Below are 17,005 nucleotides of genomic sequence, written 5' to 3' on the forward strand. Positions count from 1 at the left end.
GAGAAACAGTCTGCTAAATTAGAGCAGAAAGTAGAAAATAACAGTGAACCTTTAGAACATAAAATTGAAAGCAATAGAGAATGAGTAGATGAATTAATAAGTGATGCAAACAGTCAATAACAGAATCAGCAAATGAATGTAAACAGTGCATAACGAAATTAGCGAAAGAGTGGACGTAGAATTGAGTTGAATTAAAAAGTAGACTTGATGGTTTGAGTAGTACGATTACTGATTACTGAATTCAATAATACGATTACTGAAATACGTTTGGAATTAGCTAGCCTAACCAAACGCGTTGAATCACTTAGGGAAGAATATAGGAAAGGTGTTGGGCAATTACGGGCATCCATAAAAGCGGTAGAGATTGAGAGTAGAGAAACCACCGAGGCCCAACAGCGTGATATTGATACTTTGAAAGAGGAAGTGCAAGGGCTAAAAGGCCAAGTAGAGAAAATACAAGATCACCAGGTGCTCACAGACAGAAAATGCGAGATTGTTAGCTTTTGTATGAATAGACAGGAAAGTGCCGTACGCGAATTAAAAGGATATGTAAAGGAACTCGCGGAAAAGACAGGTGAGATAGATGAAGAAGTACAAGGGCAACGGCAAATTCTAAAACTTAACAGTGAACGGTCAGATGGAACCACACAAACCTTAGAAAGTTTTAGTGAACACCATAAAGCTACTGTTGAAATGATAATGGAGCATTTTGAGAAATTGCCCGCTGTTACCTTAAAATCCGAACATGATCAAAATATTACTCAGGAAATGCATAGATTAGAAAGAGTAGATCGTGAATTATTAGTACGACAGGAACATATTGATAAATTGCGACAATTGCATATTGATACACGTACGTCACCACGTAAAGAGAATCAGTTGGATCGTGAGTACCACGGCTCACATTATCAAAGTGAAGGATTCAAATCCGACGGTCCCCTAGTGTATTTATGAATATGTAATATTTGGCATAACTTGAATGGAATTTGTCGTGACTAGTGATGGGCAGTGGGAATATTCCCGGTGGGAAGGAATTTAAAAATGAGAATATTCCCGGGTTTTTCCCCCTGGCCTATAAATTCCCGGGAAGGAATTTATTTCCATTTCTTTAAATTATCTTCCAAATTATAAGAACCATATGACTAATTACTTTATTTTAATATATTATGATGTACTACTAGGTTTTAAAGAATTTGGAGGTTAAAAAATTTAAAATTGACGGTACTTTATATAACCAATAATATGATTTTTTAAGTTCCATTTCCATTTGCAGTAAAACGTAAGGTAATTGTTTAGTATTGGGGGGGCCAAAACTAGCAAAAAGTAGGATGATTTAGGGAAGAAATGAGTTGATAGTGATGTTCAAGTAGTCAAGAGAGTATCGAACACATTTGTTTAGGGCAGTAACGGATTTATACAAAACGGAAATGTAAGTGGAAGTGATTTATGTGAAAAAAGAAAGTGAATTGTCGGTAACGAAGATAAAACAACGTGCCATGGGGGGTTCTAACCCGCCTTCATTCGCTAACGCTCGCTCTACAATGCTGTCTGAATTTAACGTTGGTAACGTAATTTAACGTATGAAACCATAAAACAACCGCATCGGAATAGAATATCGCAAAAAAGTAGGTGCATAAACTGGCTCCCAATGTTAAAGAACAGCCAAAATTAGCAAAGTACTAATTTACAAATGAAGAAAATTAAACATTTTGTAAAATAATTTAGAATTATGTATAATTAGAGATTAAGTGCTCTTAATAAACCTTGAACCACCATTAGTAATAGACGTCGGTCTGTCTGCTCTCTCTGACTCGAATTTGTGAAGAGGTAGGCTACTTGGACTTCTTTTACATGTGAATTAACGTATGGAATTTTAAGAAATAGATAGAATGAAAGGTCGTGTATGGTGTCAAGTTGAGTAAATCCACTTACATATAAATTTAAACGGTTACTATATAATTTTTTCACACATATTTAATTGATAGAACGTATTGTAAATAAATATACATTTATGTGTACTGTCTAAAAATAATCAAGTGGTAATAAGGTAACATAGTACCGTTCAGAATGTACATTTTAAAGAATCCTCTGAGGACAACAATAATAATATACTGTGATATAATAATTAATTGAACTTCGAAATCATAATATAGTAATATAATGCAATTTTCTTTCTGATTTTACATAAATTCCCATTTTGGGAATCTTCCCGGGAATAATCCCGAAAAATATCTTCCCGGGAATTTACCCATCACTAGTCGTGACATCCTCATATATATATATATATATATATATATATATATATATATATATATATATATATATATATATATACCTTCTGCGTGTGTGTGCCCCTCCAAATATCCAGAGAAATGAGCGCCCTTGCCTAGTGCTATATACCTAGGTACTTGCTAGAAATTACAGAAGGTTAATCGTTTTATACCCACCCATTTTCGGTTCGGTGCTGCCACCTGGCGTATCATACTGGAATTATGGTCACCTTACAAGGGCAGCGTTTGTCTGACCTGGAATTCTAGCAGACACAGTTAAAAATGCTTTTATCATGGAATCTGGAAAGTCCTCAAAACTTTCCCTTCTGTTCTTTGAGATATTTGTTAGAGATTTATGACCCCGTTACCTGAAAATCAACGTTGCTACTTCCCTCTATTGTCCCTTTCTTTTCTCTTTCATTCATTTTGTTTTTAAATGCTGAATTTTGTTGTTTATGAAAGGTTACGGAAGTACGGCAACATTGAAGAGAATGACAGCGCACGTGCTGCTTAAGATCAGCCCTGGGTTGTGTGGGGGGGAATGTGTAGCGTTTGGGGCAAGAGATCTCTAAGTTTGTCTCCAATAGTTACAGTAGGTGCGTGAGTGATGGTAGTGACTGTTATCAAATGGCACCGAAAATCAACGTCTTATTCCACGAGACGCTTACACATACACACAAAAGCCACAACCAGTTATTGTTTTCAAGTGAAAAAATTGTGTTAAAATATTAAATTGTTCGCACTAACTATCTTAAGTCGCGGCACAAGTCACAATCAAAAGTAGCATTTGAAGCAATAAAAGCACGTGTATTAAATAAAACTAGTACCGGTATACGCAACGGGAGATCGACAGTCAGTCAAACCGCAATGGCATACAGAAATACAGGATTTGCTATTCCCGCTAAAACGATAAAGATGGATGGATAACTTCTGATTCACGAGAATAGCGGTATGTGAGTGTGAGCTACACTAGCGACAAAAGATCTCACTTGAACGAAATATGAACTAAAGATGTAAACATCCGGGTTCCTTTTCATTTTCCTCCGGCTGCTAAAAACAAACAAACAATTGCCTAGAGAGCGATCGTGGCTAAGGAAATAAGGATCTGCAGAAGATGATTTTAAATATAAAGTTGCTTTTGTGAACGTTCTTGTAAATCATTTCATTAAGACTGGCAACATAAAATATAAGGGAAGTATAAGAACAGTGTTATATTCTTATTATATTTCAATTCACAATGGCTGGTGAGGCGTCTGTTAAGATGGAATTGATGTGCAAAGAAGAAACTGCTTTTGACTTACCTCAGGAAGATCCACTCGAAGGGAAAGGGTGGACATACGAACTGATGACTGGCAAGAAAGAGTTAATATTATCCACAACGGAAGGAGAGGTAACAATGGACAAGGATACCGCTATGTGTTCTTTGGATGTGAAACTAAACGTTGAAAGGGTGAAATCAGAATTAGCAGTAGAAGATGATCCTGAATTTGAAAGGAATATAGAAACGCCTAGAAAAATAGTGGTTCAGGAGACTTGCGCGTCGTACTCTAATGACTTCCAACAATTAACAACAAAAAGTTTAAATTCACTTCACCCAGAAAGGTAATGTTCAATTTTTCATATACTAATTGGCTCAGATTGATAATACGGTTACATGCGTTCGGAAAGTGTGTTGGCTAAAAGCAATACTTCACGAGAAATATTTAGATATGGGAGATATCTCGAACGTAAGTTAGTAACCTACAATTAGGAAATTGGAAGACACAGGTAGATAAGCTGTATACCAAATAAAAATAGGATCAATACGACTAATACAAATCTTATGTAGTTTAGATCTTGATAAACTAATTATTTCTTTATTATTGATCACACACTTCTCACTAATTGTTGCACATATTTTAAATATGGGTGCTCGACAATATTGTTTTATTTATATAGAGACTTATGTAAAATAACAAATCGTGAGAATGGTATATATCCTAATATTTTGCAAATTTAAACGTGAAAAATATTATATTGGAACAAGAACTATGGACGTTTGTGTTTTTACTTAGAATTTAGCTCAAATGTGTCTAGCCTCATTTTTCCGGAGGGCTTCGAAAGACATTAGTAAAATACAAGAGAAAGAATATTTTAACCATCAATGAATGTTCGTTAATTGTAGAGGTCCATACATCAAACCATTTCATAGCTGCACTCATTTCTTTCAAGGAAGTCGCCTTTTACATTCCCAGGAATCATTTCTAGAGTATGAACCTAAATTTCTCAATGTATAATCACTGTAGGGGCTTAGTGAACGTACATGATGTGTGAATTATTGTACAGACAACGCTAACCAGCATGTGCTAGATGGCCGGTAAAAATAAGATTGCTATGCAGATTAGAGCATTACGCAGAATGTTGGTAAACGAGGATAGCGCAAAATTCTGTATTTAGGATAAACTTACATGTCTTACGTGTTGAATGTGTTCTTGTACGTTCCTAAGTATTTTATAGGTAACATCTTGAAATGCTTTCTTTGCTTGTATATTTGTGTTCCAAACTAACGCAATATATTAGGGACGTAATTCCTTAGTTATATGAATTCCTTCCTTCCGAAAGGTTTTTCTAGTTTTGTGTCATGATTTGCCACATTGAATGTTGATATTTCATTTCGCTTACAGTGGTAACTAGCTACCGTAACACGGGGTTACTTTGCACATTGGGCATTACTTCCCACAAAATATGAAAAGAGTTTCAGTCATCTGTTAGTAAAACCCTGAACTGTAAACAGATTGGTGGTAGTTCATAGTTTTCTCACTGGGTGTCTGTACAGTCATATGGTACTATGTTACTGTGGCGCCACATATTCTGTCTGCTTGTATGTGTGGAATGCGGTGAGCGGGTAATTGAATTTTGGTTTCATGGCGACGATCGTGGTAACTATTCTACAAACAACTTTACTGAATAAATAACTTAGTTCTTTTCATTTTTAGTAGTTAAGTTTAACAAATTTCGATTTGTGCTTTTTACAATTTAGAAATTTATAAGAACATCCCTAGGTGGGGAATACAAAGAAAGTTTGAATTCGTTCTATTTCAAGCGCTTTCCAATTCGATTTTTTTTTTTTGCGCCGCTCTGAGCCTATCGTAGAAGTATGTATTTGACATCTAGGTATTCCTAGTAGAAGTGGCAAGTAGCTCGCGAGTTTTTTTTTTTTTTTTTTTTTTTTTTTTTTTAATGAAGAAAGATGTATTAATGTTTGTACTGACAAACAATGAAAGACATTTTCATCGTAGCTTTAAAGTTGTTTCAAACTTCGTGATCAGAACGGCTCCTACTCTGCGGATGGTATAATTTGAGAAGGTTTCATTTCTTTTAGCCGAGTGAAATAAATTGAGATCTTATTTGAATTTATAAAGGAAAGTAAGAATATCTCAGGTACAAACCATGAAAAATTTCCCAACCATTCTATTTTTAATATCTTTCAAACTTTAGCTGCTATTGCCAGTTATTTCGCTTCTAACTGCAGTGAATGTAATTTGAGATAACGTCTTTCTTATTAGGTGAGTTAAATAAATTTTGTTACTCTGCTTTTAGATTTTAGATAGAGTGAGAATGGCCATAGATACAAGTCCCGCAGGATTTTGTGTTTTTTTTATTTAAGAACAGTTTTGGAATAGAAGATTAAGAATAGATTTATCAATACAAAATAACTATGCAAAGTATCTCTTTTTACAAAATAGAATCTTAATATGTTTTAAAAATGTGCCCGACGTCGGTTTCTTCTTTTTGGGTTCCCTTTAAAGGGGGAGGGGGTTCATTATGACTACAAGTCGATTTCTAAGTAACGTTAGTTTCAATTTTTGTTATGGAGGAGCAGCATTTTATCAGATAATGTTCTCGTTGTACTGTTGAAAAGGGTATTTTATAAACGACTTTTCCTTCTTCTACATAGAAATGTAGAACTTCTGTATAGATCATCATTATTATTTAAATTCATTTCAGAACGATGTTAAATCAAATTTCATTGTGGGTTACTGAGATATACTCATAAAATACCAGGGAAGCGTTATTTATTTATTTATAAATTAGCCTTTTTAGAGTCCAGATTAAGAATATCATTAATACGATATTATTAAGTACATCCCGCCTTTCGAACAAAATTTCTTAGTATGATAGAAAACTACATTGTATAAGCTGCATTTCATTCTTGAATGTAGGTTTACATTAGGAAAGCACGATGATGGTTGAGTCCAAGTTTTTGTGAGACAAAGATTTAAATTGCTTTAAGAAAAATTATTTTCCACTTTTATTATATTTCTTAAACGGGGGAATATATTCTATGATCCAATCGAAAGTGCAGGAACGTGAGAGTAAAACTAACCAAGACAGACGAAAAGATTATGGAGCTAATGGTTTATGGTTTACTTGTGTATCAGTTTTCTGATATATTTTGTGTTTCCACGTATTTTTCCTTTCTTTAATTTGCATTTTTCTCAATTTTTAAGATTTTTTCACACCATTTTAGACTAAATTCCACCAAGATATGAGTTTTCTATCATTTTGTCAGTACTTGTGTGAATTGATAGCTTTTCCCATAGTTCATACTGCCTTTTTGGACAGGTCTATATTTTTGCTCTTAAAGTTGTAAACGCTGAGCTATTCCATATAAAATCAGGAAGTTCACGAGTGAAGCCTTAAAAATTAAACTTAGATTTTATGTTTCAAATGAAATTGACGTTTGTTTGATTTGCACTTGCTGATGGCTTAAAGCTCATAGGATACAGGCTTGGGTGTCGTTTCTAAGCTTGTGCATCACACTTTACAAGAATTTCCATTAACAAACCTGGATTTCTTTAATTTGTATTATTGTTTTCTTTTGAGATTTTAGCTTGCATTCTCCGTTTTTTGTTGACTACTTACAGCTTTATCTCGGGCACTTGCGTAATGCTTTTTCATCCTTGTAAGTGTCTATTTCCTTTGTTTTTTTTTTTTCTGGTTAGTTATAACTCAGTAGTTTAGGAAAATGCATTTTAAATATTGCATCGTCCCTGAATTTTAAACACAATCTTTTTCTCCTTCGTTTCCTTCTGCTTTTTAACCCTTAAGACGAAATATGTGTATGTCAGACACCTATGGTTTTTCTTTGTATTACATTGGCAACACTGATTCACTCAATGTATCGGTTCTTTCAGTACGTTCCAATTATTTAGTTGTTTGTGTTTCGCAGTAGTCTATTGTTGGCGTAATGTCTGAGTGAACATTTATCGATGATTTTAGAAAGAGGCACACATTTCCATTATTGTTTATATTTTTGCGTGATTATTGGACACACATTTCCAGAAGAGAGTTTTGCTTTCAAAAATTTTTGTGGTTTACTTTTATTTACCATGAAATAGAAGCTATTGAGCTCTTGAAACATACAATTTTGTTTGTGTGAGATTTTATGTATTTGCAAAATATAGACCTAGTACCTCGAGAAAGAAATTTAAGAATGAAACTGTAAGTACAGCAGATCCTTATTTCACGTGAAAAATTCCAAAAATGTTGAAAGTACAGAAGTAATTTATATTATTGTCTTCAGTAGATTCTGACTGAGACGCCTAATTTTTTCCTCAAATCAAGAATTACCTACTGAAAGTGAGGACGATACCAATTCTGATACAGTGCCAGGTGTGAGCTCAAGTAGTAACAGAACTGTCAATGTGAGAAGCCCTAGTGAAGTTTCATGTGATAACGAAGGCCTTAGATACAGAGGTAAAAACAAGTTTGTTTGCAATTGAAATGCACCTCTAAGAAACCGAAGGGTTCTCATCAAAACATAGTCAGAGGGATTCCTGGTATAGTCACCCATGTAAGAAATCTGGGAAAAAAATCCTGTCTAACTTATGTAATGATGATATAATTCAGGAGATTTCAATATGAAGTTGGAAGAAAATCGAAACAAATTTGAAGTAAATTAGAGCAAAGTCAAACTACAGATCTACTGACCTATTTGAAAATAAAGCCCTTATTGCTCTCCTAATATTGTGTTCTATTTGTAAATCAGGCAACGAAGACATGTATTCACCATTTTCAAGACACTTTGGGACGACCTTTATTTAAAGCTACCATGTTCGTTAAACGTTTCCAAGGTCTTGGACAAATAGAACATTTGTACAGGGCAGCTACATGTGGACAAATAGCATATTTGCGGGGTAGTAATATGTAGAATTATACTAATTTAAAATTTGTCAGTTTTTAAATTTATATTCTATTTTAATTTAGATATTGAAATATTTTCCGAATTTATATTCCAATAAAACCGAATTAATATATATAATTCTGGTTTATCATATTTTGCTCGAAGTACAAAATATAAAGTTTCTATTGTTCTACATTACACATACGTTTTTTAAAAAAGATCTTACTTTATACATGTCCGTGTCCCAGAGACACGCGTTTCTTGTAAGCGAACAAAAATAACGTTCCCTGTTAAGGGTTAAGATATTTTCTGACATTAAAAATTACTCTAATAGCATACATTTTAAAAAATGGAGATCCTAAAAGAGCTGGGAGTGAATCAAAAAACTACTCTCTCTTCTTTGTCTTCAGTTAAATATAATGTTACTATTTGGATGAATCTTTCGCGATTAATTCCAATCAGTATTGTCCTAAAATCGATAAGATAAAGCGCAAGTAAAATGGAATTAAACAAGAAGAAACAGCTGGCAATCAACAGGGATATCATCTAAAAGTTTGTCCCTGGCTTTCTTTTCATTCTTCCGAATATCTCTTTTCTATTTTGTCTATTGCCAAACAACATCTGGAATTACAAACATGTATTATAACGAACATTAACATAACGGAAGTGATGTTCACCTGTTCCACGTTATTTCGAGAGAAGATAATTTTGTTTATAACAAGTTTTCGTCTTCGTTTATAAAGATTTATAATTTGTGCTGAAGGAATGTATGATTTTTTCTTGCTTTCCTTGTTTTTATCTTCTCCCGATATTCTTTACTATATTTTGAGCTAAGTTCTGAAATTAATTTTCTATCTTACCATTTGATGTTATCCCATGTATCTCAATTAGCTTTTTCTAATAACAATATTGTTCTCGTTTCTACCAGGGTCATAATGAGAAGCTGTGAAGGGCGTAGACATAAAATCATAAATAAGGCGCACTGACTGTAACATAGTGACGTTATTTCATATGCGTATTTTTTTTATTAAACAGGCTTATCAACAGTTGTATATGCAGTATTATTACAAACTATCCTCGCAGACCGTTTAAACGCTCAAAATTGTAAATAAGTAAAATGCAGCGAAATGATAACTATTTCATAATAAGTTACTAGGTTTGGAAACACCTGCTCGACACACAGGTACCGTAGTGAGTCATCAAAATTGCCAGAATGCCATTTTATAACATTTTATAACTTTTTCGTTTGTATAAAAATGTTAAATCGAATATTTCTGGTTCAGACCTACACATCCAGGATAACAATGCTACCAACTTGAAATGTAAAAAATATAGCTAGAGGACCAAATATTTAAACATGTACAAATTTTGCCCTGTACTCCAAATTGAAAAGTTGAATATAATACAACTCAAAGATATGGTTGTCAAATAGATTGATTATTTGATCTCTGTGGATTCAAACTTCAGAAAAACGATCATATGGTATTTCACTATATTTGACCCAAAAGCCGTTGCTTGTAGGAAGCGCAAACCGTTGACCGCTAAGTTAGTCCGACGGTGATTTCTTCCGACTTTTGGTCTACCATGCAGTAACATGTTAAATCACATTAGGTATTTAATCTTCTAGTATAAGAATTACAGGAACCCTGACCTGTGAACTTTTTCAAAGTCTGTTTAATTCCCTTTTCCCTTTTTTAATTTTAATAGTCGGTATATTTTTTTCAATTTGTCATCTCTTGGTTAATTTTTACCATGATATGCATTTTCTGTTGATGATTGCTTTTTGCTGCATAACAAGAATTGTTCCAAATATTTCTTAAATGTTCACTTATTTCTCTTTAATCCAATTTTTTATCACTTTTCCATGTCAGCTAACCACTAACATTTAAGGGGACTGGCGTTCTAAGAAATATTAGCTCCTTCCTCCAGTTTAATTCTTTCAGTTTATGTCTGATAGCTGGACACCGAACATGGCAACACGTATGCCCCGAAATATGACATGCCAGTATATTTCTCCAATTGGAGCAAGAAAGAGTGAATATTTCGCCATCACTTAGAGACGCACTAGATAGATTTGATAAACTACATTCACTTTGAATTCTAAGGTATGAAAATTAATGCAAGCAAAATGAATATAACAATATGCATCATGCTAAGACAGAAAGCATGGACACGACAACGAAATTTCAGCTTTTAACAATAGAAAGTCTGCATTTCCCATCCTTTTGTTTTTGGTTTTTCTCTTTCCTTTAAAGAATATACCGCTTTTAGTTTCAATAGCGAACATAGCTTACCATGCTTAACTCCCTGAAAAACAAACTGTAGATCCAGGCTGCCATTCGAACGAAGATTAATTAGAACGAGTCTTACACGCTGTCGAATTGGGGCACGATCTAAGGCGTATGCTCAAATCAGCCCTAAAACTCCACACTGCCACATATTGCCCCCGGTTCCATTTAAATTTTTAGTTTATTTACGGTTTATAAATGTTTATGGGTTAACATCTGGCCTCAGAAAAAAAATTGCATTTCTAGATCAAGGTCAGGCAAATTTAATCCACTATCTTAAGAAGTTACTGTTAAGTCTAAATATATGTAGGATCAATCGAGGGTTTCCATTGAGAAAAGCTAAAATATCTAAGCTAGAAGCACTTTGAATGTGGTCTTGGCGCACAATGTTGCGTATATCATGGACCGAAAGAAAAAGAAATGAACAAGCACTAAGGGTTGCTAATGAAGGACAACAGATCATGAAAATAATAGGAAAAAGAAGAAACACTATGCTTTGCCATCTTATTCGGCACTCTGATGTGATCGCCATGCTGATAGCGGGAAATGCAATAGAAATACCAGGAAGAAGAATACCAAGGATACAATATATAGACAGTTACAAAGAGGAGACGTTATCAAGTTTTAAAACTGATCTCCCACGGTAGAGAAGAGTTTCAAAATTTCCATGTTGCCCACCTATCTATGGTTGGGGTGAACAAGATGGAATCGACGATTTAAAGATTGGTTTCCCTAATTTACTATATTCACACTAGCTCTTTATAGATAATTAGAACATTGATTTCATAAATCTACGAAGCCAGTTGTACCTCTTGAAGGAGGTGTACTCACCAATAATGCATGCGGGAATGACATTTCTTAGCTTTGTTATGTAATGTTCGGGCAGCGTAAATAAAACTTCGAAAATAATATTCGCAACCTCTCACGTGAATACGTCGGAACTAGGTCGTGTTATTTTTTGAAATAAACCGCGTTCAAGTATCGGCTGGTACAAGCTATATTTTGCTCTCAGAACACATTATTTTGTTAATAATAATATGTTTTCTGCATTTCTTGTAGATATCTTAAATTTTATTGGCCAGTGGTTAGTGGAGGTTAGTGTTGGTGAAATATCTTTACACTTCTATTTCTTTCTTTTAACTGCGTGGATTATTCTAGTGGCCATGAAATCCTGTTTCCTGTCGTTAGAATTTTGTAAATATATTCGGAAAGTTCATATAGACTTTCGCTTTTTTCCCAGAAGTTTACACATCCTTCTCTCTCTCTCTGTCACTTGTTTATTGCTTTTATCCCAACTTTGCTACGGCAAATCAGGATTTCTTTCGTACCTACATTGTGTCATAAACCGAAGCTGGGGAGAACGGTAGACAAAACATAGATACCGTAAAAATGGAAAAGTGAACAAATGATCAAATTAAGCTCAGGTATTAACAAACTAAAATTATGATGTGCAAATCACAAAACCTGTTTAAACTTTACAGAAAATATGATAATACCAAATATAATTCAGACAAATTAAAGAACATCAAAAGGTTACAAATGATAAAGTAGCTTTTATTGTATATATTTTCGGCTGTTTTAACTTGTTTTATTTCCCCTTTTATCTTTTATTATTTTCGGTATTTTCGAAATATCTTTTTATTTTATTTTCGGGTTTGTCACACAAAACTGAGATTAGAAACGATTGTTAGGATTAAACAGTGGAGTGCATTGTTCTAAAGTAAACTCATGTTATACTCTTATGAGTGCTCCAATTGTACGGATTGAGCTTCGCAAGCTAAATCGCCGTTTGCATACGTGAGATCCAATTTTTTGTTTGTTTATCATCAGTGGTTGTAGGATATTTTCATACGCCTCCGTGTAAAATAATTTTTTCAAATATTGTGCAGAAATCAGCAGTGAAGTGACTAGTACATATGTGTTAGCACCCTAACATTCGTTTGTAATCTCAGTTTTGTGACAAATTCTGGCTCCATATCATTGAAAAGGAAGGAGTAATTGTGCCTGCTTGAACGATCACTTATTATTATCTGCAGAGGACTCCAGCGGACCCTTGGGATAATACGACGTGGAACGCCTGAGATCCTATTAACTGCAACGCCTCTGAAGGAGTTGACCGGTCGAAGATTATTGTGATTAAGTGAAATCTTAATTTATCAATTGTGCCACACAGTACAGTATTAAAAGAAAATAAAATAAGATAAAAGTGGAAATAAAAAAAGTTAACACGGCCGAAAATATATACAGTAAAAGCTACTTTTTCATTTGTAACTTTTTGATGTTCTTTTAATTTGTGTAAATTGCAATCAGTATTATCACATTTTCTGCACAGTTTAACCAGGTTTTATGATTTCTACCAGAAGATAATTTTAGTTTTTTAATATCTAAGGTTAATTTGATCATTTGCTCACTTTTCCATTTTTACGATATCTATGTTTTGTCTACCGTTCTATCTAGCTTCGGTTTATAACAACGTATGTACGGAAGAAATCGTGATTTGCCGTAGCCAAGCTGGGATGAACGCGACACACAAGTGAGAGAAAGGATGTGTAAACTTTTGGAAAAACAGCGAAAATCATTATCAACGTTACGGTTATATTTACAAGGTTCTAACAACGACAAAAACCGCGATTTTATGGCCACAGGAATAACCCACGCAGTTAAAAGAAAGAAATAGAAGTGTAATGATATTTCACCAACAATAGCCTCCACTAAGCACTGGCCAATAAAATTTAAGATATCTACAAGAAAAGCAGAAAACAAATTATTATTAACAAAATAATGTGTTTTGAAAGTAAAATATAGCTTGTACCAGCCGATACTTGAACGCGTGTTCATGCGAGAGCTTGTAAATATTATTTTCGAAGATTTATTTACGCTGACAAAACATTACATAACGAAACTAATAAAAGTCATTCCCGCCATGCTTTCTCTGTCTCAGCATGATGCATATTATTATATTAATTTTGTTTGTATTAATTTTCCTCTCTTAGAATTCAATGTGAATGTAGTTTATCAAATCTATCTAGTGCGTCTCTAAGTGATGGCGAAATATTCATTCTTTCTTGCTCCAATTGGAGAAATATACTAGCATGTCATATTTCGGGGCATGCGTGTTGCCATGTACGATGTCAAGCTATCAGACATAAACTGAAAGGATTCAACTGAAGGAAGGAGCTACTATTTCTTAGAACGCCAGTCTCCTTAAATGTTAGTGGTTAGCTGACTAAGACAAGTAATAAAAAATTGGATTAAAAAGAAATAAGTAAACATTTAAGAAATCCTGGAACAATTCCTATTATGTAGCTAAACGCAATCATCAAAAGAAAATGCATATCATGGTAAAAAATAATTATAAAAGGACAAATTTGAATAATATATACCGACCTTAAAATTAGGAAAGGGAAAAGAGATTTAAACAAAGAAACGATGGAAATGTTTATAGGTGATGGTTCCTATAATTCTTATACTAGAAGATTAAATACGGAATATTATTAAACATGTCACTGCATGGTAGACCAAACGCCAGAAGAAATCAGCGTCGCACTGACTTAGCGGCCAACGGTTTTCGCTTCCTACAAGCAACGGCTTTTGGGTCAAATGTATGAAATGCCATATGATCGTTTTTCTGAAGTTTGAACCCACAGAGATCAAATAATCTATCTATGTGACTACTCTATCCTTGAATTTTTGTTATATTCAAGTTTTCAATTTAGATTTCAGGGTAAAATTTGTACATGATTAAATACTTGGTCCTCTAGCTATATTTTGTACATTTCAAGTTGGTAGCATAGTTATCCCGGATGTGTAGGCCTGAATCAGAAATATTCGATTAAACTTTTCTTTACAAACGTAAAAGTTATAAAATGGCCTTCGGCAATATTGATAACTCAATACGCTACCTGTGATTCGAGCAGGTGTGTTTCCAAACCTAGTAACTTATTATGGAATAGCTATCATTTCGCTGCGTTAAGTTATGGAGAAAGAAGTTAAGATGAATACTGTGTAGAAGTTGTGCCGTATACTGTATGAATACTGTATAGAAGCTGTACCGTATAAGAGATGTAAAGAGTATTTACCAACCTTTTCTTTTAAGATTTCTGTGTTTGTAAGATTGCTGAAGGCAATGGTTTCATGGTAAATTCAAGGTGAAAACAAATAGTGTCTGGAGAAATGTAAGATCATTATGTCGTTTCATTACGTTTCTGGTTTTAAGTTTGTTAACGTTGAGATCTGCGCTAAAATACAATTACTATTAATGCGAATACATTTTACTAATCCTCTGGACTTTCCTGACTGGGTATATACTATTCATTTCACTCCGTTTGCTTGTTTGGAAATAGTTCCGCAGGTGTGAATTCGTTTTGCTAATGATTACACTAGGAAAGTAGTACCCAAATCATGTGCTGGCATGTGATGGTATTATCGCATACTTCGTTTTGATATTTCGTGACTTTTCACGTCACACTTAGTTAAAATAAAAATTAATGTTCTATTGAAGCTTTCCTGGCGACGTATTGTGAACAGGTCTTCTCGGGCTAGCAGCCAGGTGAATACTGTTATATCTTGCGACGTTTCGAGGGCTGACATCGTCCTCATCTTCAGGCGAATATGATTGTGCAATGGAGTGTATGGAATATATATACTCATGTATGTACGATTGGACTCTTCTAATTGGTGGTTGAAATGGCGGCTTCTGATTGGTGCTTGAGATGGCGGGATATGATTGGTGTCCATGTTTTACTCAGTTGGAATCCTGTGTCTCTGTTAAGGTTTGTTTTTTCTTGTATGATTGCAACGGCTACTTTTATCCTCCTGTCCCAAACTCTTGAGCATTTTGCTATTATTTCGGCATCTGTGAACAAAACCTTATGTTGCTGTTTGATGCTATGTTCAGCCAATCCGGATTTTTCTGGTTGGTCTAGTCTGATGTAACTGTTGTGTTCTTTGAATGCGGCTTCAATGGTTCGTCCTGTTTGTCCAATATATGACTTACCACATTCACATGGAATGCGGTAAACTCCAGGAGTTCGGAGGCCCAGGTCGTCTTTGGTTGATCGTATTAAGTTTTTTATTTTTGCTGGAGGCTTGTGTATTGTCCTGATGTTGTACCTGGCAAATAGTCTGCTGAGCTTTCCAGAAGTGTTCCCGGTGTATGGGAGGCAAATTGTGTTTTTCCGTTCTTCATTCACAGTTTCTTCTGCACTTTTGTCCTTGTTGTCACTGTCCTTCGTTCTGGTCCTTTTCAGGGCCATATTTATATCTCGCATTGAGTATCCATTCTGTAGCATGGCGCTGCGAAGATGATTAACTTCCTCTATTAAGCAATCTTTGTCGGAGATGGAAAATGCTCTATGTGCTAAAGTGTTGAGAACTCCAAGCCGTTGAGCTTTGTGATGGAAACTGTTTGCGTTCAGATATAAATCTGTATGTGTTGGTTTCCTGTATACCCTCTGGCCTAGGCTGCCATCCGGTCTTCTGTATATCATGATGTCAAGAAATGGTAGACGTCCATCTTGTTCAACTTCCATTGTGAATTTAATATTCGGATGCTGGTTATTAAGATGCTGCAGGAATTCCTGTAAGGAGCTGCGTCCATGTGGCCAGATGGTGAAGGTGTCATCAACATACCTATAGAAATGTGTGGGTGCCAGTGGTGCTTTCTTCAGTGCTTCATGTTCAAAGTGCTCCATATAAAAATTGGCTACTGCAGGTGATAGTGGAGAACCCATGGCGATGCCGTCTGTTTGCTCATAGTACTGACCACGGTATAGGAAGAAGGTTGAAGTGAAAACATGTTGAACGAGATCCAATATCTCAGGCCGGAAGTGTTTCCCAAGAAGCAGTATTGTATCCTTGACCGGAACTCTGGTAAAGAATGATACCACGTCGAAACTAACCATAAGATCTTCGGAAGAGATCTTCATCGTCCTCAGGATTTTTACAAACTCTGTTGAATTTTTCACATGGTGTTCACACTTGCCCACGTATGGTTGGAGTAATGTTGTAAGATACTTGGCCAAAGAGTAGGTTGGGCTTCCTATTGCACTAACAATTGGTCTCAGGAGTACCCCTCCTTTATGTATTTTTGGTAAGCCATATAGTCTCGAAGCCATGCTGCAGTGTGGTGTAAGTTGTTTGCGAGTATTTTCGTCCAGTCCCGACTTCTTTAGCAGTGAGGCTGTTCTTCTTTCTACTGCAGATGTTGGATCTCGTGACAAGGTGGTATATGCTGGAACTCGAAGTAACTGTGAAATCTTCACTTGATAGACATCTGTGGG

At 34.9% G+C, this 17,005-nt stretch overlaps 1 protein-coding gene across 2 annotated transcripts in view; it reads left to right on the forward strand.

Annotated features, from left to right (window-relative positions):
* Positions 1-3,173: 3,173 nt before the first annotated feature.
* Positions 3,174-17,005, forward strand: part of LOC145690996 (uncharacterized) — a 59,283-nt gene continuing 45,451 nt past the window's right edge. Inside the window, exon 1 of one of the 2 annotated variants that reach the window (XM_081766472.1) lies at positions 3,174-3,872. In XM_081766472.1, the coding sequence (XP_081622598.1) occupies positions 3,508-3,872 (365 nt within the window). In that variant the 5' untranslated portion in view covers positions 3,174-3,507. The remainder of the gene's footprint in view (positions 3,873-17,005) is intronic. The other variant, XR_014132316.1, reaches the window with a different exon arrangement.

The sequence above is a fragment of the Thermobia domestica genome, chromosome 7 (genome assembly GCF_964235325.1).
Source record: "Thermobia domestica chromosome 7, izTheDome1.hap1.1, whole genome shotgun sequence".
NCBI lineage: Eukaryota > Metazoa > Arthropoda > Insecta > Zygentoma > Lepismatidae > Thermobia > Thermobia domestica.